Below are 26,845 nucleotides of genomic sequence, written 5' to 3' on the forward strand. Positions count from 1 at the left end.
CGCATTTGTAATATCAGTATAGATTTAGGATTAAAACATACGTGTGGATATTTCCAGCGGTGGCGTGGGTGGTGTGGGTGCCCCGCCCCCGGCGCACCACGGCAGCGGCGCGAGGTTGCCCGGCTACCTGCAGCCCTACTCGCCCACGTACCTCGTCCCGCAGCATCACCAGCAGCTGTGGTACACGGACTGAGCTCGCCACGCGCCAGCGGACAGACAGGCTGTGCCAGATACGCCAGTAGGAAGGTCATTGGCCGATATGCCATTGTCAGTACCAAATATGCCAGTACAAAGATCATTGGCCGATATGCCAGGACAAAGATTAGAAAATATACAAGTTAAAAGAACATTGGTCAATATGCCCGTACAAAGATCATTGGAAGCTATGCCAGTTAAAAGAACATGGGCAGATATGCCAGTACAAAGATCATTGGCTGAAATGCCAGCACACAGATCATTGGTCAATATGCCAGTTAAAAGAATATTGGCCGATATGCCAGCAGAAAGAACTCTGGCCGACATGCCAGCACGAAGATCATTGGCCGATGAAAGAATGTGTGATGTATCAATAGCGCAACGTGCATCTTTGGCTGATATATCGTTTCTAACGCGAGAATCACTGGCCGACATGTCTTATCCACAACAACCAATGTCTTTACAACCACGAAGAGCATTGGCTGATATATCTTTACCACCTCAAGGATTTCCCGATATGCCAATGCAAAGTGAAACATTGGCAGATATATTGTTTCCAACATTGACCGATCGGTCATTACCACCGCGAGGATTAATGCCCAATACGACGCTACCGACGCAAGGCACTTTGGCCGATATTTCATTTGAGCGAAGTCGTTTGGCCGATATTTCACTACAGCGAGGAACTTTGTCAAATATATCATTACAACGAGAAACATTGGCCGATATATCATTACAACGAGGAACTTTGACTGATATATCATCACAACAGGGTACATTGGCCGACATGTCACAAAGACCAATGGCAACATAGAATGATGTGTCACTACCACCGATACGGACATGGATGGGCATGTCATTGCCACCTACTGGAATATAGTAAAGCAAGATAATACCATACTATGATCTCAATAGCTTGTTAGCAATATACATATCACATATTCGATTTGAACAAGATATGACATGTTTAAAGTCACAACATCTGTCTGCTGGTGGTGACAAAACGATTTCGATACGAGTGCTTTTAACTATCGAGAAAGAAGAAACGATATTGAAGAGTGAAAATTCAAGATTCTATTTGGGACGTAAGAACGTCTGTGCACTCATTCGATTCGTATTCGTTTTCATAAAAATACGATTCAAAATTTAGGTGCGCTTGTATGCACTCATTTGATTCGTATTTTGACGCATCCGTACAAACGCGAATCAAGTGAATGCACAAGAGTACGTTAATTTTCTATGACGGCTCCATCTAATCGTATTTTTACGAATGAGTACACAAACGCCTTAAAAGTGCATCGTTTTGGAAATGAAATATAGACGTTTTTGGATTTTAAGAGAGCACAGGTTTAATGTAACGCACACACTCGCTGTCTTTATAGACACAACCGGGTCGGAGTGTATGGTTGGATATGTCGACACGGTTCCGTATGTAAGGACGGCGGAGTGATCTATCGAGGAATTAAATCGACCGTTTTCTATTCACACCGCAATTTTTAATTCAAAACTGTGACTAGTGTGTTTTGCGCGCGTGTTTTATATATATACAGTTCCTTAAGGGCGGTGCCTGTCTGTGTGTCTTTGTTGTGTTAATATAAAGGTGAAGACGGATTGGTGTGACGCACGCAACGCATGCGACGTATTGTGATATTTTGACACTTGATCCGATAAGTACGTTTCTAATCAATGTGTTTTCATATAAAATCAAGTATGCCACCATCACAATGCGTAGCATACGTTGCGTACGTCAGCTCAGTGTGTCTTCATCTTAAGTGTTTATAGTTAAAAATTATTTCTGTACAAATTAGGAGGGTGAATTTAGTTTTCACGAGCACGCGACCTGCGATTTTTTTAATTTCGTGTGAGTATTTCAGAGTGGTTTTTAAAATCTTAAATTAATTAAATAATTAATCGTCTATATATATTTCGTGTAGCGAACGCAAATGCTCGCATTCTAATTTGTATAATAGGATTAATGATTATTATTAATCATGCATTATATATTTTTTTATTAATTAATAATAGAACCATGTGTTTATTTCACATTTGTATTTGTATACGTTGAGGATGCGGTAGATGTAACGAATAATAAAATATAGGAACGAATGTTTATATGAACTTGTATAGATATTGATTGTAAATTAATTTTTAAGATAATAATTTTGCTGAGGAAGCCAAGTGTGGGGTTGCATTTACTAATATTTTATTCGTAGACTAGAGTTTCTACCAAATCATTAAAATGGGGAGTTTTTTTTAAATATATGGGTCAGTGCAGACCTGTATTGCATATTCGAGCACGATAAATTAGGTGTTCGAGCATGCGAGCGAAGTGAGCCCTCGGTCTTTGCAGTCGTTAATGCGACGCGTTTTAAGTAGAATGTACTGACACGTTGTCTCGGAAGCGTGATGTGTATAATTTTTATGGGCAGGACATACTCATAACACGCTACGACATCCCAAGCGTATTGAGTCGAATCAAATACTTATATTTCTGTAACGAAAAACACTACAACCAATATGTACAACTGTACATATTTGTAATTGTAATTTGGCGAATAAAACAATCCTTACTAATCATTAACTTTTTTCACAATCAGTTACTCAAAATTTTTCATGTACACGCAATGATAATCTCACAACGCGACATATCGCGTAGAGTGTTGAAAGTATGTCTCTAGCTTTAGGTTTGTTTTAGTTTTTACGTGACGGTGATTTTGTCAATTAAACTTGTTTATTTCTATATAGTGTAACAGTTCGCTTTAGGTACGAGATTGTACGTTTTTGTGTTACGTTCCATATCATGTAGTCTGTAGTCTGATTAATCACACAAACAAACAAACAAACATGCTGTGTTTATTATTACGTATTTAATCGTATTAACTGGACTTTGTAGATATTATAATTATTATTATATTAGGGTGTTGTCACACCTGCACGACCGATATTGTATCGATCCTTGATCAATGTAAGCTCAGTTTTCATGTTACGTTAATCTACCGTTTTATTGAAAAGTATTTTAACCTAGTGCTAGTTGATCAATTAAATAAAATCGAATATTTTTATCGGTCAATCGACGTTGATTGATACATCGATCGATGTATCGACATAGCTCAGTGCTCAAGCGATCTGATCGGCTTGATGTAATAGCACACAATAATAGTATTTTAACGGTTTATAATAATATAATCGATATTGATCAATACTATCGATTTAATATCGATTGTGTGGGTGTGTTCACACCCTTAGTTAGGGTGCGGTGGCGGATTTATATAGATGTAGATTCAATAAAAAACGAAACGAAAAAAGTATGGTTATTTAAGAGTTTTATAAAGTATTTAGTACATACATACAGATAAAAATAAACAAATAGGTTTATGAAATAATATAGCATTGTGTGTAATATGCATGTATATTCACGTTAGATAGAGCGAAATCAATTGTTAATTACATATTATTAATTAATTGTTCTTTATCGATGAAGTTTAAATGCAAGCAATTTACTTTACCACTGTAATTATTTAAGTAACGTCGAAAGTCCAGCAGGCATATTCCATAAATAATAAATAAAAAATACTGTTTAATTCAAGAAAGAAAATAAAAGTTTATTTCTTGTTTTTAGCAGTATTTTTTCGAAATAGGCAGCTAGGCTGTGTAAGCAAGACGTAATAACCTATACACGGAGAGAAGTTAATAATATAGTGCTCTCTCTGTTACGTATCCCCATACAACTGACGAAGACAAAAAATGTCAGTGAGCGTTGACAATTTTGTGTGAGCAACCAATCACAAACGATTGTTTCGCAAGGAAGTCAGTACGGAAAACATAGGCTCGTTTGTGGTTGGTTCGTCACTACAGTGCGCCATGGCTTTTTGGCGCGTGGCCAAAATCGGAACTAACGCCGCCATCTTGTGAAGTGTCACGCTGTCCCCTGTAAAAAATCTGACTCTTTTTCACTGTTTTTGCTAACTATTTAGAGCCATTCCATATACATAACATCACGATATATTCTGATAATATATACCTACAGCACAAATGTGCCTGCATCTTATAGATATATATAGCACTAGGTAAATATAGTATTTGAGCAGGTAAAATTAATAAGTTGCAAATCCATGGTCTATAAATGGTTTTTATTATTCTTTCTCGATTTGGAAACAGGGACGGTTGACATTGATATTTTCAATATATTCCGTAAAATTGGGGAAATTTTATTTGCTACTAGATGATGCCCGCGATTTCGTCCGCGTGGCTTTAGGTTTGTTAAAAATCCCATGGGAACTCTTTGATTTTCAGGGATAAACATATAGCCTATTTCCTTTCCCGGGATGTAAGCTACCTCTGTACCAAATTTCATCAAAATCGGTTAAACCGTTGGACCGTAGAAAGCTAGCAGACAGACAGACACTTTCGCATTTACAACTACGCCTCCCCTGTCAATGTCATTCAAGTGCCAAAAGAGCCTTGTCGGACTGTAACTCTAACGCCCACTGACTTGTTGTCTTTTTCACTTGTATGCGCTTACGTAACTGAGAGAGCCCTATATTAATTTCTCTCCGTGGATAGAGTATAGTGACAGTAGTCTCTTCAGTATTTAGTGACACGTACATTGAAAGCTGATGGTTATATTTTTGCCTAAATATTCAACAATATTGTTCTATGCCTGGGTACTCCCAATGTAACAAACACATATAATATATTCGGCAGGTCCACATTCTTATTTTTTTTCTTTTCGTTTTTGATTTTTTTATGCGATTTTTATCCATATTTTGTATATATAAGTGTACAAGTAAATATTATTTCTGTTATTGGTACTGTCGACGTGAGATATAGTGTCGTATAAATTCAATTCGACATCGTAAATGTTTTGATGTAATTTTCTTTTTCATTAACTGATTTGACTAGTTTCAGCTATTTTACAATTCTCTGCAATTAATTAAATATCAATCAACACTTGTTACTTTATTCATAATTGCCGTTTCTCTTAATACTTACTTATTATTTCTTTGTTCGTTTACAAATAATTTTAGGCGTTTACAAAATGAAAGTTAGAAGTACGTTCATATCGACTAACTGGCAACCGGTAGTATCTCAGTTTTCACAACTTTATAGGATGAAGGTAAAAACTTGTTTTCTTCAGCTACGTAGTGTATATGCCTACCAGTGCAGGTTACGCCTTGCTTGTGTACGTGCTTTTAATATTTTTGTTCCTAACTAGACAATAGTCCTGAACTATGACATGGCTAAGTACTAAATAGTAGAAAATTAAATCAAAAATTTGAGATAGGACATGTTATATTGCCAGTTCACAGTCGATGTCTTAATTTTTCTATACTTTTTTTGGATATTTTATAAAATAAATAATCATTTATAACTACAAACATGCTTTCAAAACACATTCGCAATTCAATTAGAAGACTATTTCGTTTGTGATTGATTGGTGTCTCAAAATAGTTAGAGCCCACTGATGTTTTTGTCTCTATCATTTGTATGGGATTACGTAACAGAGAGAGTGCTATATTAACTTCTTTCCGCGGATTAGTTTAGATTAGCGGAGAGTTATAGATTGTTGAGTGATATTTGTTTAACGCAATTCATTTTCGAAGCCGACTGTACCAGTTAAGATTCGCTCGCTCGCGGTGTTATGTCGATTGAATAGTGTCGCTTATTAGTTTTAAGTGTTTAATTAGTTTGGTTTACCTTTATAGCCATTGTGTGGTCATGTCGAGGTATTTAGGCCCGTTTCAGACTTTAGTTCTGATCAGATACAGTATATGTATTTTATTGCAACCATCTTTGACAGTTCTCTACTGTCAAGTATGGTCCCAAATAATTTTGAATATCATATTAAATTAGGTCCAGTGTGGTTTTACTCGCAAATAAAAAGAGGTAAATATTTATTATTAAAAAAAGTCTAGGTTGAGCCTAGATCGTACCTCATTGTAAATTATTTAAGCTCTACCTACCTTAGGTAAAAAAACATAAACCAAAAGTTTTTATTTCTTTTATATGACAACATATTATAATTAATGTGTTTTAGTACATTAGCTTTGCTGCTTGACAATAATTAATTTATAGTTTAGTTTCATTCATTTGTAGATTTTTTCGTAGATTTAATGTTGTTGGTTTTGAACTATTTTAGTTTTTTGAGCATTGTATTGAGAATACGTGAAATTACTACATAAATACTGATAACACTTTTTGCTTCCAAGGTTCTAACTTGTTTTTATTCAGAGTCATTTTCAGCCCTTTCCTTCTGACCAATTTAGTGACCGTAAAGTTGACCAATTATCTGACCACGATACTAAGATTTATGGTCAGCTCATATTATACAATTTGGACATCGCTTTACTTCAAATCTCTAAAGAATTGGTAACTTTAACCTGTTCTGATACAATGCTTTTGTTCATATTACGCATTACGGGATGTATCTTATATGACAATAAAATTAATATCTACGTTTCATTTATTCGTACGGAAATGACAAAAATTTTAAGTATGCATAAATATCTGATAAAAAAGCTATCGATCTTACTGAAAACAAGAAATTTGTTTATTTTCATAAAAAGTAAAGAAATCCTTATTTTAATTTGAACATTAACTCTTGTTACATTAATGTTACAAAATAAAATTGTTAGTGAATTAGTTATCAGGAGGTTAAATAGTTAACAAAGATGCATACCGTAACATAATGTGCTAATGTATTGTTGTACCTATAGTAGCGAGATTCCTCTTGGAAGAGTTTAGTCAATGATCTCTCAATATTATTATACCTAATAACTATTACTCATACTCGGCCCCCCCCCGACAGCTTGGCGTGAACAGATTTATTTTTATCGCGAAATATGATATTTGACTAAACAATATTTTAAACTATTTTTTTCTTGTCAAAATAAGTTCATACTTAGATGACAGGTTTTGTTCAGCTTCAATTTTAGACAATTTGCTGATAACTTTTTAATCCTATTTATCTATCTTCAGTATACATTTTTTTTAGGTATTCCATTAGTTTTTCTTCAGTACCAAATATGGGACTTTAGAACAGTGTTATAAAGTCCCATATTTGGCACTGAAGAAAAACTATTATTATTAGATATAAATAAACAATGTGGCTAAGTCCTTTGTACACAATCTCTAAACTAAACTAAAATATCACGTCTAAATCTATTGCTATCTCTTTCATAATGTTGCTTGCGGAAAAGAAAAGAGAAGATTTAGACCTGTTAATTTAGTTTAGTTTAGAGATTGTGTACTAGAGAATCGGCCCCATTGGTTTGAAGAACATAGTGTTTCCGCTCTAGTAGTCGATTGTTGAACCGGTTTTGGATTGAAGTAAACCAATAAAAAATCGGTAGATCCGATTTCAAGTTTATGAAAGTGTAGCTCTAATAATGGTCTTTTTTTGCTTTCATTAATTTACATTAAAAGAGCTCACTCTTTCTTTAACGTTATTTTAACAATCTCTTTCAACCTAAATAATAAATTGTTTTAGGTAGTCAAATATCATATTTGGCGTCGTTATTAAGTTTTTAGTAGCAGTTTCATTTCGGATTTTTGGGGTTTATTTTATTTTTAAGCGTAGTAAGTTTAATTGGAATGTTAACATAGTGTATTTTTCTTTTCTAGTTCGTAAAGATGCTGCTTATTGGTTTTTAAACGTGATTTTATTATTGCCTTACTATTTACTATTCTATTGTATAAGTTATCAAATGGGGCATATTGACAAGGTTAATATGGGCAATAGGTCGTATGAAAATTAACTATACTATACTTTGTCCATTATGCTATACATTTCTATTTGACAGTATAGTGTTGTTTGATTAACGATTAAATTATAGCGTAATTTGCGATCACTTGATTCGATTTTGATGCAAAGCGGTAATTTTATTAATTTTGCAACTTTCAAAAGAATGGGGATCCACAGGCAAAACGAATCTCAGAGGACGCTACAAGAGGTCTGGCCAATGTCAAATTAAAATCAACATTGTTAGTTTTGTTTGTTTAATTATCGATACAATATACGTTGTTTCGCGAATTATTTGACTAAAGATGTAGAAGCTGGAAGCTCGTACAATCAAAATAATTATGGCGTTTGACAGCTCAGTATACCCGGTTCCACAGATGGTTTTCTATGGTCCTTTGGTCGGTTCGCTTGTGCGCCACCTGTCGAGATAAATTGGCAGTGTGGATCCGGTGGATCCACATTCTTGACAGTTTTATGAACGCTTTTAATGTTCTTGACATGTGTTAGAGTAAAGGAGTTGACAGATGGACTAATGTCAAATAGAAAATGGTATAATGTACCAGGTATAGCACCAATACAATCTGTCCGTCGATTCTGTGATTTTATTTGATCGTAGTATATTGTTTAAAAAAACTGATTGTAAATTTGGGTTGTTGCAATAAATTTTAGAAAAAATGCGTTCGCAAATGATCAGTTGTACCTAGTAATGCCCCGATATATGTATATTTAAGTCTTAGTTGTTTTAATTTGTTTCACCTTAGTTTCACCGTAGTTTACGACCCCTATTTCCTTTTGATGTTAAATGTTGACAGTTATTATTGATTAAGGTACTTGACAATATGATTATGGTTCTTTGTAAATAGACTTAAATGTCATGATAGTAGAAAATACTATTATTAAAAGATAATTTATTAACTAATTCAATTATCACTCCATCTTTTTCAACAATATACGTCTTAAAAAGGAAAGCACTACTTTTTGTTTCATTATTTGAGCCTAGTTAAATGTCAAAGTATCTTTCTCTCTTTCTTACACTGTAAAAGATTACCGCGAAAATAGAACTGACGTCTCTAATCAGTATTGACGTTTCTGCCTAATATTAATATAACTTTAGAGCTTTATTCTCACTTATTAATTTTGTAGGTACATTGAATTTTTGTTTGCAACGGAATGAATAAGCCAAGTACCCGATAATGTTATAACGACCGATATAATGTACAAATACCTATTTGCTATTTGTAAGTTGTATAATTATTATTCTCAATGTATATTCAAACGCTAGGTTTTTTAATTATTATTAGTTTAAGTTTGTTTAATCACACCTCCCAACGCACATTTGGGTTATAATATTATTATATCGATTTCCACTGTGATTGTATGAAACTACTATAATTTTTAGTTTGCGCCGGTGAAACTATTATTGACTTAGGTTTTCTTTTGATTTCTTGTAACATTGTAATTTTTAACTGTGCGTAGGTACTTCGGTACAAGCTGAAAGCTAACTATATACGATAATGGGTATTTTAATGATTTAATTTAGTTTGTAGGCGCTTGCGTCCGCAGCCGCAGGCGGGTGGAACCATTAACATAATTTTTGGTGATCAGGGGAATAGCACTGAAATGTTGCTTAAGGTTAATTTTTCTTCATTTTATAATCACATAGTTATTATGAGAGAATTGTAAATAAACATCCAGATACCCCTTTTACTTTACTTTTATTTTGGCACCCCGTTTCCTTTTCGTTACATTTAGTTTTTTGTTTTTTTAACATGTGGGCCTGTCATCTGTTATCTGTTATCTGAAGTTCGAACCCAATATTTTAGCACCGCTGTGGTCCAACAACACGCAAAGATATAAAAATATTACAATAAATATAGCACGTTAGCTCCACACGCGAGCTTTCTTAACAAAAAGATTCCGACGAATTGAGAACCTCCTCCTTTTTTTGAAGTCGGTTAAAAATATTCGGAGCCGATGTGACTCGTAAAGAGTCCTAAGGAGTTTAATAATGGTACTTACCGCCGTACTCAGAGTCGCCAATCGTTACTTAAGATTGAGTTAAATTTATGTTAGAGCACAGGTTAGAGATATAGCTGATGTTTTACCCGTAGTCCGGTTCAGTTGTCCGGTCAACCGGACTATGGATAAAAGAAATTATCCATGGTACAGTTGACCGGACCACGGAAGATCTAGCGCTTAAGCTAGATAGTTTTTTTTAATTTTTTTTTATCGAATTTATGATATAGCTCTGTCTCGTTTTAACTAAACTTAAGTAACGATTAAGCGACTGAGTACGGTGGTTAGATTTATAAAGAACATCTACATCTACAAGAAAAATTTCTGAATCAATTAACTATTCTCTGATTTTCAAAATACCTAACTCGGAAGAGTTACGCGTGTGGCGTGCGGTGTGCCTCTGTCAGATTAAAAAATTGATATTCCTCTACATTAAAAAAAATAATCTCAATTTGGACGATTTGATTTCAAAATGAATAGCACTGATTATATTTTTACCTATTAGTACCATGGTATTCCACTCAGATTAAAGGAAAAAAATAGACGAATCAAAGTAACACTAAGTTATGTAACATGCTCAAAGAACGGTTTAGCGACTCTATATAATTACAAAAAGATGCCACTTTTTTGAATGGATGTGTTCGCTAGGACTTCTATCTTTTCCTTTGATCTGCGATTCTAGTATGCATTCTAGTAGTGAAAATGAATTGCGCATTTTTGTACCTTATCACATTGTTATAGAGGCTAAGGTCGCTTGGCCGCGGCCGGAGCCCGCGAGGCCCTTGTAGTCAATAGAGGCGACGTCGCCCGAGCTGCTGTCTCGACAATAACCCAGTGTCAGACAATAATCATTCTTATTATTTGCCTTTTAGTAGACATTTTCGTTCGCCCCTTATTATAGCCGGAGAGATGGTGGTAAATTTTTAAGAGGTGCTTGATAAACGCTGTAAGTTAGTAAAATAATCTTCTCCTGTAACTGAGTACCTACAGAAAAGACTGGACATGGTCAATTTATAGTTGGATAATTTCATCATAACCTGCAAGGCATTTTCAATCGCAACCAATTCACAAATCTACTCAATACCGCATCGCTCTGCAGAAATATGAAATGTTTAATGCAACCTACCTAATAAGCAATTTTATACAAAAAACAAATGCGTTTGTTGCTTATAAATGAGATGTTATTTATTTTTAAAAAAAACAATCTGGAATTCAGCACTACGCGGCTTGTACACGTTATAGGCGCTGTATTACGAGCTTTCAACTTAAATCAAGCACCATCTAAAAAAATCTATCAGCTCTTTGACCATTAGTGGAACATAGTTATACGTTTTCTATAGATCTAGAATAATCTGCATGGATATGCCATAGGCGTATCGTTCTAGTGTTTGTTTAATATAAATATTTTAAATAATAAAATAATACCCTTTTCGTAAGTAAAATAAGTACAAATAATCAGTAGAAATATCGGTAGTAACATGCCAATATTTACTATTTTATGTGACTGTAGTAGGTAACCAATCTACATTATGTCGAAAATATAGTGATAATTGAAAACTGTGAACTAGACAATTTTTAAATTAAACGAAAGAGCTACTCTGCCCATTTTAATTTCATCAAAATTGATTTAGCAGATTTACTAAAATAGGTATGGTTGTTATAGGGGATAGGGCTTTTCAATTAATAAGTATTACGATAAATTCCATAGTGTAGATAAGAATTAGATATTAGGTATGTGGAAGACCTGGGAACCCACTGCATCCCTACCATAATGTGATTAATGGAAAGGTGTCACGATCCTTATTAATGAAGAATATGACTCGGAAGAGAAAGATAGATAGTAGATATTGGCACCTACATACTTTTGACAATCGATTTAAACAATATCTCTAAAATATTTGAGTCTAGAGTAATAACAGTAAGATTTTTAATGTTTTCTTATTCTGAAACCAAGTAATTAACTTCATAAATTGTTAACATTTAAGCGAAAGTAAGAATTTGACAAAAGTCGTGGCTGTTTAATATGTATATCTGTCTATTTATAATACTTAGTGTAAAATATAATTGGGTACTTATGCATATTTTGGTAATTGATCAAAAATATAGATCTTCGTTAGAGAAACAATAATTAAGATATATTACAATAAAGTGGTATAACTTATAATTAAGATTTATACCTACTACTTAATTTCCAATTTGACCACTTATGATACAAATTTTGTAATGTATATCGACTGAATGTTATTTATTTACTTAATAATATGGGCTTATATTAGAGGCAGCTGTTGTTAGAAAAATGGTCCTAGTTGTTCGCAGTTAGTTAGGCAGCACCTAAACTCAAGGAAACTGAGGTTCTACGCCCTACGTCCACTAGAGGGTATAAGAATTGCAAAATCGTTACAGATGTTTTAAATACAATAATTGTGGTTAAAATCCACACAATAAATGAATAAATCACTAGTGGACTGGATTTATATTGCACACTAAGTAGTTTTTAATACCTACTGAAATAAAAATATTTTAAACGTAAATTTTTAAGGCGACGATTTAATCGTTTCTAAATTATTTCGAAAATTTTGGGTCTGTTAAATTATTTATTAAACTAGTAATACTGAAATAGCAAAATCAAAATTAAAATAAATACTTACCTAACTATTCATTTTGCATTCGAAATTAGTTCGAGTAGGTAAATAGTTCTAAAAGGAACCTGATTAATGATAAAAATCGCCTGTAAATGTTTAGATATCTTACTAAATTCATTAGATATCTATACCGTGACGATTAGTCGCACAAATTAAAATAAATTTTCTCTGGTGATTACAATTTACAAGTCTGACTCCACATTACTAGTGTTTGCTGCTGCTCCTAGGCTCTATTCGCTGGAGAGCTGTTGTAAAGTTTATAGGAGGTTCTTGATAAAATGATCAAAAGCTGAAAATTTGTAAAGATTTGTCTAATCTAAACTTGAGAATGGCTCAAATGCAATGATGAAATTTAGATTAACATGTAATTTATATATGGCGTTACCTTATTTAATATATCACTTACCTACCTACTAATGGTATTATTATGCCACGTTTTTTGCTACCTATTTGGTCCGATTGACTCACCTTCGAATGTGTTTTAATAAAATTATATTCAGTAAAATACAAACGTTCCTACTTAATTATTTTAAGAACAATATGGGATTAACAAGAAACTTTTTTAATAAAACAAAAAAAAAAATTAAAATTTAATAATCCGCTGCGGACTGACTTGTGTTTCGTATACTATGCTCATGGAATGTAGAGATAGCATATTGCAGCTTTTATCAATAGATCAAGCACCTCCTCCTAACTTTCCACCAGTTCTTAGCACATTTTAGTGTTAACTTTTTTATTGTATTCGACGTTCTATATCTACCTAATAGATATGTGTGATAATAAGATTAAGCTTTCAACTAGATGAAGTACAATGAATTCTAATGATTATATATCCCATAGGACATAGGCCAATGTTTATAAACATTATTTTTACACTGTCTATAAATATGAATGTGATTTTGTCAGTAGAACGTAACTTGTAACGTGTTAAGAGCACAGTACACATTGGCCTAACGCAGTCGGCGAACGGTAACGTAGGTGGTCCCATAATGACTTGGCCTAACTGATTCAATAAAGGAAACGAAATGAAATAATCTCCATTATAAATCAACACACTTTTAACATGTGTGAATTAAGTTAAATAAACATATCGAACCCTTTGTAAAAATATGCAGAATCTGTCTTTAAAATGAATTAAGAATCTTGCTTCAAATTTAAAAAATAAAATTATCAGACGGGGTCCTGTCCGGACTGTATAGTGGTCAGGGGATGATCTATATGAATAAAGCCGCACTCACAAACTGCAGCCTTTGGAACACCGGCAATACGCTTTTAATTTTCATTCTTATATGAAAACCATCAAACCACCAGCTAGGGTTGCCACTTGCCAAGCCCTAAAATAAGCCGGAGTTGGCGCTAAGTTGTTCAGACGGGATATTTTGCCTTTAAATTTATTTTATTTCTTTATTTAAAAGCGGGGCATACCTTTTTTAAAGCCGGCCATACGTTTTTAACATAAATTTATAATAAAAAATGACTACAGACGTAATTTAATTGTACAATGGATCGGCATTATCCGCATTGCTTCGCTCGCGCGGCAGGGAAGCCCAACAAAAGCTGGACGGACCGGACGTGACTGCAAAAAGTCAATCATGTCCGATTTTAGCCGAACGACTTGCGACTATATTCATGGCGCAATTTGGCAAATAGCGTTTGTACGCTGGCACTCGCGAAACGTGTTGGCTCAATGTGTACTGGAGCCATTAGAAATACTGCGCGGTCCAGTTTGTCATACATTAAAGATTAATACGCTCTGGTAATGTAAATGTTAAGGTTTATCTATATTCATAACTTTTTCTAAATACGAGTTTACATAATCTTTTAATACAATACGACACGATAAATTATTTCCAATGCTTACCACGTTGTTAGTTAAATAATCGTAAGTGTTAAAACTTAAATGGCATCATAAGTCTGTTTTACCAAAATATTTTGCCGTCCATGCATCGTACCTCTATCGCGTAGGTACGACAGACAGACAGCTGGACTGCTATATAATGAATTATTATATATTGAGGTACTATTTAACTTAGGTACAATTAGGTATTTCATTTTAACTACGACTTGTATTACACAGAAACCAACTTACAACTAAGTATTTTATATTTATATAGAGCTTATAGAGGGATTAGGGCTGTAGGTGATTTAAGAAATGCGATGATTTGGATGTTGGGAAAAACTGGTCCCTACAGAATTAAGAGATCTTTCAGGGTTGTAGTGAGTAAACACAGCTGTGCTACTTAACAAGGTAGGAAGTTGAAAATACGTAAACCGACCACATACCTACGGTCTATTCATTTTATAAAACTTGTATTCGTTCACTGTAAATTTGAAAGCCAATCAGTTAATTATGTAGGTACTAGGTAGTGGTTACTAGTTATAAATGTTACCTATAATAGACAATTATTTTATTTAAAAAAACAAGCTGTGTTTCACGACTTAGCTTGGAATCTTCATTTTCTAAATAGGTACCTACTTAAGTGTACTTACCTAATACTTTTAAAGATTATTTTTCTACTTAGGTTTTTTCCTAAATAAAAAGAAACGTCACCTCTGTGCCAAATTTTAAAAAAATCGGTTGAATCTTTAAAAAAAATAACTAACAAACAGAACGAACCACACACTTTTGCCGCATTTACCTCACAATAAGTACCTACCTATGGATATCCCACAGAGCTGAGCAACTTCGCAGCATCCAAATCACTGCACCAAAAAACGATATCAGTGATGTACTAGCGTAGACGGCTTATTGTCTTATATATACTTATAGTAACTTATCAAAAGTTTATAAACGCTGTGGGTGTAGTGGTATCGCGTAGCTAAAGTACCTCCCTATATTATATTAAATCATCTTTTATTGGTTTAAACTTTAACGTAATTATTATAAGTACTTAGGTACGTAACTTTTTGCGAAAACCAACGGGAATTTATGTTGGTATCAACTATCAACCTACCTCCTACACTAAAAATTCTAAGTTTTAGTTTGAATAAATTGGCGGTAAAGTATAAATAAACCTATTTTATAATCGATTTTAGCAAATTCTATTAGAATTAATTTGATTCTTGCTTGTTATAAAAATGAGAAGGAACTTCATATGAAAATAAGGCTTCCTACAACAGAAAGATTTTTTTACAATTTAGCTAAGTATTAGCTGATTATTTTAAATTTTATATTTCAATTGTGTCGATCGAAAATTAATAATTACTTACTTAAATTTAAAAATTATTTTATATTGTATCAAATCCCGTTGTGGCTTACGCTGTCGAATATAACGGCGCCAGTTCTAGATAGGTGTTTACAAAGAATTATTTCTATAAAATGTGATTTATATGTCCAGATTATTCGATATTTGCTGTCTTCTATATATTACATACATTAAGGTTAATCCTATTAGCGTCCAGTGAGATTTGTCTATCTGTGTCTAATATTATATCTGTACGCGGATAGCGCGCAACGAACTTCATACCTTACTCAAATGCTAACAGGCGTGGCTTCACCCGCTAACTTCACTTATAAGTTATAACAAATATAATGACGTATGTAACAGCGAATTTGTGAGTGAAATTTGCAGGTGGCGCAAACCGCACTTTTTAACACTTGAATAAGATAATACCTACACCTATTTATGCTAGAATAGATTCAGTAAATATAGGTCTACGACCAAATTAGAGGGTAATTATAATATATCTGAAACACAAATATTAGGTATAGACGTTATTCGCAAATCGTTCGTACGCTACGGTCTAGCACTGAGGGCACGAGAGGGACATTTAAAGTACAAATTTATCACCCATCCCTCTCCCCCCGACGCTTTAAGCTCTTTTCTTATATACTAGTATTATATAAGAGAAAGAAGTTGCATAATGCATTGTTTCAAAACGTTAAATGTTGTATTAGATACTCGTGGATCAGAAATTCATAATTTGCATAGTTTGTGTGGTTATATCGAATAACTTTAAATTAAAAATCTAACCTCACAATCTCATAACTTATTTATATACTTAATCACATGGATGTACTAGATTTGTGGTAGCATAGTTGAATATCGGTGACAGGATCACGTTTTCGAATTAAATCGTAATTTTATAAAAAAAATTGATGTGCCTAAGTGTAATACTCTATTAATATAGTTAGTGTACATAATAATTATAATGATATAATTACTTAGTTATTTTATTACAAGTCTTCGGACATAGTTTTTCATTGTCCGACGCATTGTACCTAAACTTAATTAATTAAAGAATACTTCGTGTTTATATGTCGCCTGTTGGTTCTGAAGTGTTTTAATGACAATAACTTCTGATTTGCTGCAACCTTTTTGTATACGTAAATGCTCTACTCTCTATATGTAATTAATTATAATAATCTGATTATATTACTACTAATTTTATACACATTTAAGCTGAGTGCACACTTTAATTTTCTAAACGTGTATGTAATTTATTTGTTTTTAATAAGTTTACTTATTTGGAGCAGCTATTTGCACTGATATAATATATCTATCTACTCACTTTACTTACTAGGTACCTGTATTTTCTGTCTTAATAATAATTTCTTGAATTTCCGTACATTCAAATCAAAATATAATAAGTGTACTGACTAGTTGGTAGGCAATTTTCTAATCAAATTTAGGTGTTACTTTCACTATAATAATTGTGGACACGTAGTTCGATACGTTAGAGTTTTAGAATTTACCAAACATTTTTATATGTATAAGCACGCCACAGAATTTATTGCAATTCAAAAATACCTGCCTAGTCAGTTAATGTAATAAATGTATGGTTCAATAGACGACATATGGTTGCTAGTAGAGAAGCGGTGTGTTGTGGCGTTCGGTGTACTAAATGGTAAAATTATTCTATTATCATCTATACTCGCCGTGTACACGAATTATAATGGGTATCGGTAGCTGTGTAGACTTGATTGTGATATCAATAAACATTTTCATACGAGCATCCAATGATTCGTTTTATTTTTACCAATGACCTCTCAGGATCTGTTAATTACAATTTTCCTTAAATCTATTTCACCGATTCTGATGGACCTACAGTCCGCAACGATACGATTTTTTAAAATCCCGTGGGCCCTCTTTGATTTTCCGGGATAAAAGTAGCTTATGTCACTTTCCAGGTCTTTATCTTATACCCTTGCAAAAAAAATCACATCAATCCGTTGCACCGTGAATGAAGGACAAACCAACAAACGGACACACTTTCGCATTTATAATAAGGGTACCTATACATATAAGTCATTGGTACCTACTGATGATTTTTCGCACCCTGAGGGACATAGTTTACTGGATATTGATGCGATATTTTGCATTGCATAAATAGACCTATCAAATCAAAGCTAGTTCTGAGGCGAAAAAGGGGCGCTACGGTCGCTTTCATTTTTTACTTCCTTACATAGGTCATCTATAATACTTCTCGTGTCATACTTCCCTGTTCACGTGCTCTCTGGAACATCGAAGACTTCACTCGGATAAAGCAGCTCAAGAAAGTAGCTACTATGTTATCTTTCGTTCTATAACTAAGGTTAGCTTAGCCTTAACTTTTTAACGACCGAAATTAATAATGATATAATCAATCTATCTGTAATCTATCGATAAAGTCGAGCAACGTTGTTATTAGTCAAAAATTGTACCTATTGTATGCTATTCGACAAACAACAAAGTTGCTAAATTATTTATCGTCGGGTTACAGATTGAATATTAATTTCGGCCTTAAGTACCTAGTAATTTGACCAAGATAATATTCTGGTAAAATAACGTTGCCTTGCCTTTTCGAAATGAATCTTTTTTCGCCCGGCGCGGCGCGGCATTCTGAAGTAAAATGATTCTTACTGCATGTAAGGTATGCATCCATCTATAGATATTGTCAAGTAAGTTAATTTTTTCTGACTCGAAGTAAAAGTACGAAACGGTACACAATTTTTCTTTCTGATAAAAAAAAACTAGTAACCACTCGCAGCTTCACTCCCGTGTGATTTTGTCTTCCCACCTACATTATAAAGGAAACATCTGTGCAAACATTTAGTTTTCTAGGTCCGAGGGTTTGTGAGCTGCATAGAGATAGCATGTTGATGACTGAGTCAGGACTTTTCTATTTATAAATAATACGTACGTATTTAATTTATAGATATTATTTAAATTATTTTCAAAAGGTTCCTATAAAAGGTATATTATTCTAAGGTGCATAAAGAAAACCACAGGATATCGTATGAAGTAAGTTTTTTAAAAACTAATTTTAAGTTTTATACATTTTACATAATATTATGATGTGGAACCCAAATACAGTTTTGAAAATTATAAGTTTAGGTAATTAGAAAACATTTGCCGAAAAATAGAATTCCACTTGTTGCATGTCGGGGTCGGACAACAGCCTCACGACTATCGGACGACTAGTTATACATATAGGAGTTATATTTTTTAAATTATATAGAGTAAGTAAGTCATTGGAAAGGGACCTCTATGGACTATTTAAAAAAAAACATTTTCTATATTACAGTACGTACCCTTTTGGCACTGGGGTTTACATCAAATTTTGCCTCTAGAGCTTCAATAACAGATAGGTACATTTCACATTTTTTTTGTGTATCCCTTATAATTTGCCGACTGTGAGCCAATTTGGCGCTAAAGGACTGTGAAGTAAACTGTCACTGTCTCTAGGTGTGGAGAAAAACTATCGATACCATAGTAACCGGTATCGTTACGAAGGTATCGATACTTCCAACTAAGTAACGATACTTTCGTTTCGATAAAGTAATTTTAAGATTTTATCCACGTTAGCCACGTTTTTATGCGATTTTGACAGATTACGTCCAAAGTCCTTAAGCGAATAATTAGCCTCGATTAGCGTACATTTTCCGCCATTTAATAAATTACACGTATGTGCACATTATGTACAGTGTAACGGAAACGTACACTTAACGACTTCAACATTCAGTCGACACCAACACAAACCGTAAATTAATTAAGAAAAATTTATATATTAACAAAAATAAAATTATAATATGTTTTGATGTATTAAATTATTTCTCATATGCTTAAACCAAAAAAAACCAGGGATACTGTTTTTTTTTCTTTTCCTTGACTGTTACTCAAGCTTCGTAACACTCGGTAAGCTAACAAATATTTTTAAACAAACAAAAAATATATAATGACAAATTGCATACAGTTAAATTATGTACTGAGATCATATTTAATACATCACAGGTGTTAAAGAGAATATTTTAAAATAAATTATAAGAACGTAGTGTGCTTCTTTTTCCACGTCCAAAGTTTCGAATACAATCTCTTTCTTCAATTCAACTTCAACTTCAGACCCCGTCATGTCCACGTATTATTTTGGCGAGTGTACGGAAATACTGCGAGTGTACAGTTCTTGCAATTCACGAAGGCGAGTGAACTTTACTTGTGGTTACGTCGTGTACTTGGACATTGCGTAAGTGTGCATGCATGTCGGACCTGCAGCAGGGTACTCACCTAGCCGTGTAGCATGTAACGTATCTGCTGCTAATCAGTCGCGAGTAAGCGCTCGCAAACGCACATAAGTAAGGTAAAGTAAATTACTTTACCTTACTTATACCGATACTACTTAAATACAAGCCATGAGCCACTCGCCCTCGTGAAATGCAAGAACTGTAACGCATAACCGAGTAGGTTCCTGCGGTAGTGGAGCGGTGCGGGAGGGGTATGATGACGTGACGCTAGAGCTCAGTGGACAGTGATTCGTCAACTTGTAACAGCTGGCACCGCTCCCGCATCGCTCCACTACCGCAGGAGCCTACTCAGTTAGTATATTAAGTATTTGTTTTACTTCAAACATCACTAGTGCTAACTTATTTTCAATACAATTTACAGCAAAATTTTAATCCTCAGATAGTAGCCTTATAGCATTTATTCAACAGATAGCAATAAGTTATTGAATTTTTCAATCGTCTCTACGTTCGATAGTTAGGATTCGATTCAATTAAATTATCCAATTTTATTTTTAACGTTGCATGCAATTAGTAGTCCAGTTTCACAATATTTCTTCACATTAAATTAAATAATTTAGCAGCGATGTAAGTACCTTAAATATAAATCAATTGCAGTATGTAAGTCTTCACATAATTTCCGGATTAAACGTAGTTACCGTTAACCAAAATGAAACGTAAAAAATATTAAAAGTAACGTTATTTTGCACTAATGATATTCGTAGTACCGTTTCCGCTCTATCGCAATTAAAAGTTAAATTATTCGCAGTTTTCCAGTACAGTCTAATTTGGCACATAACAACATCCGATAGAAATTTTTCAAACAATAAAATTTCAAATATTTTTAAGTGTAATCTCGAAAACGAAGGTCTTGCGAATCACAATGACAAATATTTGGCCAAAAGTGCGAAATTTTTGGGCCAATATTTGTGGATTAATTGAATTTGGTATGAGGTTGTATAGAGCTGCCAATACTCATAAATAAATGAATAAATGGCAACTGACAGCAACCCTAACACGACCTTAGTTTTTTAAAAAGTTTTTTAAAATACTTTGTATCTACTTTTTAGAGTTCCGTACCCGACGGGTGCCAACGAAACCTAAGCCTCTGCTGCCCGTCCGTCTGTATGTAAGCGGGCTGTATCTCAGGAACCGTAATAGGTAGAGAGTTAAAATTTTCAGTGTTTCTATTGCAGCTATAGGCAATAAATAATTTAAAAAAGACGGGGAGTTTCAAAATGGCCGCCATGAAAATTAAAAAGTACCTACAACATACGGTGATTTTGTACGATAGTACGCAAGTGCAACCCTTCGTGTGCAAGTCAGACTCGGACAGCGCAGGCTGTCAGTCGGTTAGGTAGTTAATTAGGGTTAGGTCGGCATCCTCTGGGTACGGAACCCTAAAAATGACGCTGATCCGTTGTTTCGTTGCGGCGTGATTAAAGGACAGACCAATAAACCAACAAACGACACAACATTTTCACTTTTATAAAATGGGTAGGTAGTGATTTACAAATTCCACCGATTAACATTTTTTAACTTGAAAATGTACACCCAGGGAACTGATGACTCGCAAATACAGATTTCGTAATAAACTGTGGGTAATTCGAGCATTTGTTCAAGAGACTACACGTAAACACAATTCATAAATTCAAGAACTAAGTCAAAACTCTTTAGAAAACAAGTCGTATTTCAGAGTGTAATTAGAACTCTAGCAATAACTTAGCACTGTTATTTATACTACCTAAATACAATCCAATACCAACAACCATTTTCCTTATACTTTTAGTGTAGTTTTAGTGAGTATTTTTCTAACCCGCAATGTATAGCATACAAACGCGGGGTCAACGCCCCGCCTACGACGCGGCATATCTACACAATAATCGTTGACCTCTAGCATCAGTCATATCTTTTATTTGCAATACATTGCGATGCAAACTTTGTAAAGTACAGGCTTATCTTATCAGTAACCATCAGCACTATCACCTGGCTCCGTTTTTGCTAGCGTTCTAATTAAGCACGCCCTGTACAAAATAAAATCGAAACACCTCGTAATGATTAATTAATAAAGAAAACATAAAGCGCGCAATGCCCTTTAAAATTAGCCTTCTCTTATTATTTATTTATTTGTCAAAGTGAAAAAATTCATTTATAATTTCATAGTTATTTAAGTCTAGACTCTAGTCAGACCTGCTCAGTGGCTTTGGCAGAACGCGTCGGCGTCCTAACACCGAATCATAAGGCGTAAATTATCGTCATTTACCATACTAAGTACTAATTTCTTTCACGAATTTCGATGCACAAAATATTTTGCAGTAATAAAATCTATTGCATAACCCTGGGTCTGTATATGTAAGGCATTTATTGTATGGAAATTAAAAAAAAATACGATTTTTTTATTGGGATAGTTCCAAATTTGAAATCAATTAAAATTCAGAATTACATTTCGCATTCAATCAACGTTCGATTTCCAATTAAGTTTCTACTTTCTGTTTCTTCTACGGCTGTAAAAACGCAATGGATTTTATGTTTGAAAATTTAACATGTACGTTTATTCGTATATAAAGAAAATTAGTAACTAAATGGCCCTCGTTGACTCTCCCTAATGTAAAAACCTAGCAAATGAAGAAATTTTTATTATGAAATGCTGAAAATGAATGTCTTTTAAAGATTTCGCCGCGGCCCCAACCTAAACAGACATGAAAATAATTTGTACTTTATTAAAGGGACCACGGTTCGACATATTGAAACTTTCCATTCCAAAGTAAACGCAGTATTTTAGACAACCAATTAAAAACAAACATTGATAAATCATACAAAATAAAATAAACCATTATACAACAACTTATGTTAAGATCTTGTTATATTGAACTTTGACACAAAACACAAATACTCAATGTCTTTGTAATTATTGTAAAATAATTTAATCTATCATCAGGGCTGTGACCAGATACTCGATATGCATACAATATACTTTAGTTTAATTCAGTTTACTTAAAAGGTAATCAAGTCGCTTCTCGCTGAAATGCATAAGAGGCGCACTATACGCGGCCATAATATATGTCTCGCAAATTGCTAATGCGCGTTTCCGCCATTTTAGTGACGTCAACACTAGACTGAAGTTTCGGCTCACGTCAAAATGACGTCATTTCGATGTTAACGAGACATGGTTCCAGCGCAATAGCAATTTGCGGGACCTATAACATCTTGTTGCCGCAATCTGACAATAAAACCATGATAGGAGTGAAAATCTAACTCTGTAAGTTTTAAGAAATTAAATATCACTTGCTTTAACGGCGAAGGAAAACATCGTGAGAAAACCGGCATGCCTGAGAGTTCTCCATAGTTTCTCAAAGGTGTGTGAAGTCTGTCAATCTACAATTTTCCAGCGTGGTAGACTATGGCTAAAACCCTTCTTATTCTGAGAGGAGACCCGTGCTCTCTAGTGAGCCGGTCATTAGTTGATCATGATGATGATATAAGGACTAAAACATTGCATCGCATCCTTTACGCGTTTCTCTGAGGTTTCTGCGATTTGATATATTTTAAGAAAACTAAAGAAATAAAACGGGCTATATCGACAAAATCATGTCATCCCTATTTATTATATTAAAAACTGGCATTAACAATTTTGTTACGTGAAGAGGTAACAAAATGTCGCTTGAGTATTTGTATTTATTTAACTCTAAGTTGCTTTTGGTTGAAAGACTACATTGTTACCCGACTACGTATAGAAAAGTAAAGTGTTTGGTGTACTGTACATTGTGAGTGTTATTTGAAGCGTAATCGGGTTCCAGATTTTTCTTTGTACTTTTCTCGCGAGTGGGCGAGAATAACACAAAGTTTCTGGCGTTCTACGAAATGCATCGAAAACACTTCCTCGTATTTCAATGAAAATTTGATTTTCAAAACAACGCATTAGCATTTTCAAGGCATTTACCATTGTGACATAGATTTGAAAATAGGCGAAAGTGTGTATAAATTAAACGTCCAATATTTAAAACTTGTTACCTAAACCGAATTTAAATCTATCTCTAACGACTAATATAACTTAATTTACTTGTCAGAGATCATATTAAACTTATAATTAATTGTCACATCATAAATATACTTGCCCGGGACTAAAAGGAGAATTGTGTTTTTGAGGCCTTTTGGCACCCAAATTGTTAAAACTTAGAAACCGAAAATATTGTTTTTGAGCAAAATTTTGAAAAATTGTGATGCTTCTTAGTGACAAAATGGGTTCAGTGAAATATATTATATACTATACTATTATATACGTCTGAAACTATCTTACAAATTACTTAACATTATTATATTGTTCTCCGAGATGCGTGCGGCATCGTCGACAATCAAAATAAATTAAGAGATAATATAAAATAATTTGCACAATTGCCTTAAACGAAACCCGCGCTCATATTGAACAGTCCCATAATAACTGAAGAAAGACACTATTCTTAACATGATCTGAGGTAATTCTAACACGATAGTTATTTTCTTGAACCGCTCGAACCCAATTAATCGAACCAGTTTGAACTAATAACTTTTACTATAGACTCAACTAAAATCAGAGCTCTTAGAGTGAAGCCACACGATGCGTTGCGTTGGCGGTGCGGCTAATGAGGAGTGCGCGGTGCAGCTGCGTCGTCCTACATAGAAATCGCTGTACCATGTCACACGATACGTTACGACTTGCAACGGACTTGGGACCAGAGAGACGAGGCGGGGAGGGGATGGTGCGTTGCAACGACATACTTTTTGGCGGAGCGGCAAAACATTGCCCATGTGGCACCCGATACTCAAATCCACAGCGGTGCGGCACCGCAACGCACCGGAAACGCATCGTGTGGCCTTACTCTTATTCTCTAAATCATTCAAACCGTATCTCATAGCCGCAATTTGTATCTTCAAACAGTTCTTGAATGAAGAAGATGCATTTCACGCGCGGGCACGATTTCAATTTCAGAGAATCAATGCCCGGATAGATATCAGAAAAGCGAGAACTTTATCCAATACCGACAATGCTCTCAATCTGTAGGTCGATTCCGGAAAACCTGCATCAATCATTATTATTACTATAGCAATTGTTGTGATTGGCTGCAGCAGGTATGGTATTCTTGATGCAACAATGCTTTGGAGCCAGAGGCGAGCGAATGTCGGTCAATCAGAGGTGATTGTGATCGTGACACTGTATAGCTGTCATTTTACCGTAATCGAGCGTCTGAGTTGAATTCCTTTTCAGTTTTCAGCTGCCTATGAAATCTCTTTTCCTGGTGTTCAACTGTTGCGGGTGTTGCACATCGCCTCGGCCTAACTGGTGCGCTTGTAATGCGCCTGCGCAAGTCTCGCCACCTTCGGGGGACGGATGTGCGCCCCGTGGCCGCATTCGTGCTTGTGCTTGTGCGCTGGAGACTTCTTGCCGCTGTTTGCCAGCCGCTTGCGGGGTTTCAAGAAATCTGGAAAGAGGAAAAAGGCAAATTTAGTCAATGAATTACGACAGTCAACTGAGAAGTTCCATTTACAAGGCTTTTCTAATTCAGTTAATCATTGTGGTGTACCAACACGGGAAACAAAAAATATACGAATTTTAATTTAAAAATGTGACTCGTTCTCAAAAGAGTAACAACAGGTGGACTAGTCTTAGGTCTGTTTGAAGTTTAACTTTTATAGTATTCAAATACATTTCTATTTAAATAACATAAAATTGCGTTTTTGTTACACCATGAAAAGGGTGACGTATGCTACAGAATAAAGTGCTCGTAAAATCTACATCGAAGGCGGAGCTGCACCCGAGTAATTTGGTCCATATTTTACGATCCAAAAACTGGAGGTTCGTTAAGACCCGGATGGCTGTACAGGACCCTTGCAGTTGACATTTTTACGACTCTATCCGTAGGGATAAGACCGTAAAAAAGTCCCTCTAGCGCACTTAATGCACCGGAATCTTTTTCTTTCAAAATAAATCCTACAAAGCGGCGACGCCCTTTGGGACCATTTCAAATTTTTCGAAAAAAATGTAACCTTAATAACTATAAAAGTTTTACGATCGTTTTACTACCGTTTAATCTGTATCATAATGGGTGAAGGCTGTGAGTTACTATAGTGGGATTGTTTCGAGCACAACGTGTTCGTAGTTCACGAAGCATTGGCGTGTAAACTTCAAAGTTCATGAGCGTTGCGATTAGATAATGCGTATTGCGTACGTTGTAACATTTTCAAGGCGATGGAACTACGGGCTTGGCATTTTTATGGATAATTTGTTTACCTAGTTGTATCGTCATTACAATGGAGTTTCTCGATATGTTTTGGAGTAGTTTTATAGTTAACAGGACACATAAATTTGTCTTGTTAGACTTTAATTTAATGGCTTAAATTAGAGAATCGGCCCCAATGACGACCTTATCGTCATTGGGGCCGATTCTCTAGTACACAATCTCTAAACTAAACTAAATTAACAGGTCTAAATCTAATGCTATCCTTTTCCGCAAGCAACATTATGAAAGGGATAGCAATATATTTAGACGTGCCATTTTAGTGTAGTTTAGAGATTGTGTACAATGGAATTAGCCACAATGGCGTCGATTCTAATGTCTTAACTAAATTTAGAGTATCTGCATCCTTTTCTACTTGATATTGCTAAAAAGGACGGTAAATGAATTTTAAATTAAAGAAGAAAAAATTTAGTGGTACCTACTCTACAAATTAAAACACTGATCAAGACTGCCTAGGTCCTAGTCACAAGGTTTGACAGTTTTAAATTAAACTAAGTTTGAC

At 34.5% G+C, this 26,845-nt stretch overlaps 2 protein-coding genes across 4 annotated transcripts in view; one reads left to right on the forward strand and one right to left on the reverse strand.

Moving 5' to 3' along the window:
• The window catches only part of Hipk (Homeodomain interacting protein kinase), a 146,904-nt gene extending 137,261 nt beyond the window's left edge, over positions 1-9,643 (forward strand). For all 3 annotated transcript variants that reach the window (XM_034980662.2, XM_069506183.1, XM_069506184.1), the window contains exon 24: positions 58-9,643. In XM_034980662.2, the coding sequence (XP_034836553.1) occupies positions 58-193 (136 nt within the window). In that variant the 3' untranslated portion in view covers positions 194-9,643. The remainder of the gene's footprint in view (positions 1-57) is intronic.
• A 9,164-nt stretch (positions 9,644-18,807) lies between these two features.
• dap (dacapo) overlaps positions 18,808-26,845 on the reverse strand; it is a 71,684-nt gene continuing 63,646 nt past the window's right edge. Inside the window, exon 3 of the mRNA XM_034980561.2 lies at positions 18,808-25,527. Coding sequence (XP_034836452.1) covers positions 25,382-25,527 — 146 coding nt within the window. The 3' untranslated portion in view covers positions 18,808-25,381. The remainder of the gene's footprint in view (positions 25,528-26,845) is intronic.

Source organism: Maniola hyperantus, chromosome 22 (genome assembly GCF_902806685.2).
Source record: "Maniola hyperantus chromosome 22, iAphHyp1.2, whole genome shotgun sequence".
NCBI lineage: Eukaryota > Metazoa > Arthropoda > Insecta > Lepidoptera > Nymphalidae > Maniola > Maniola hyperantus.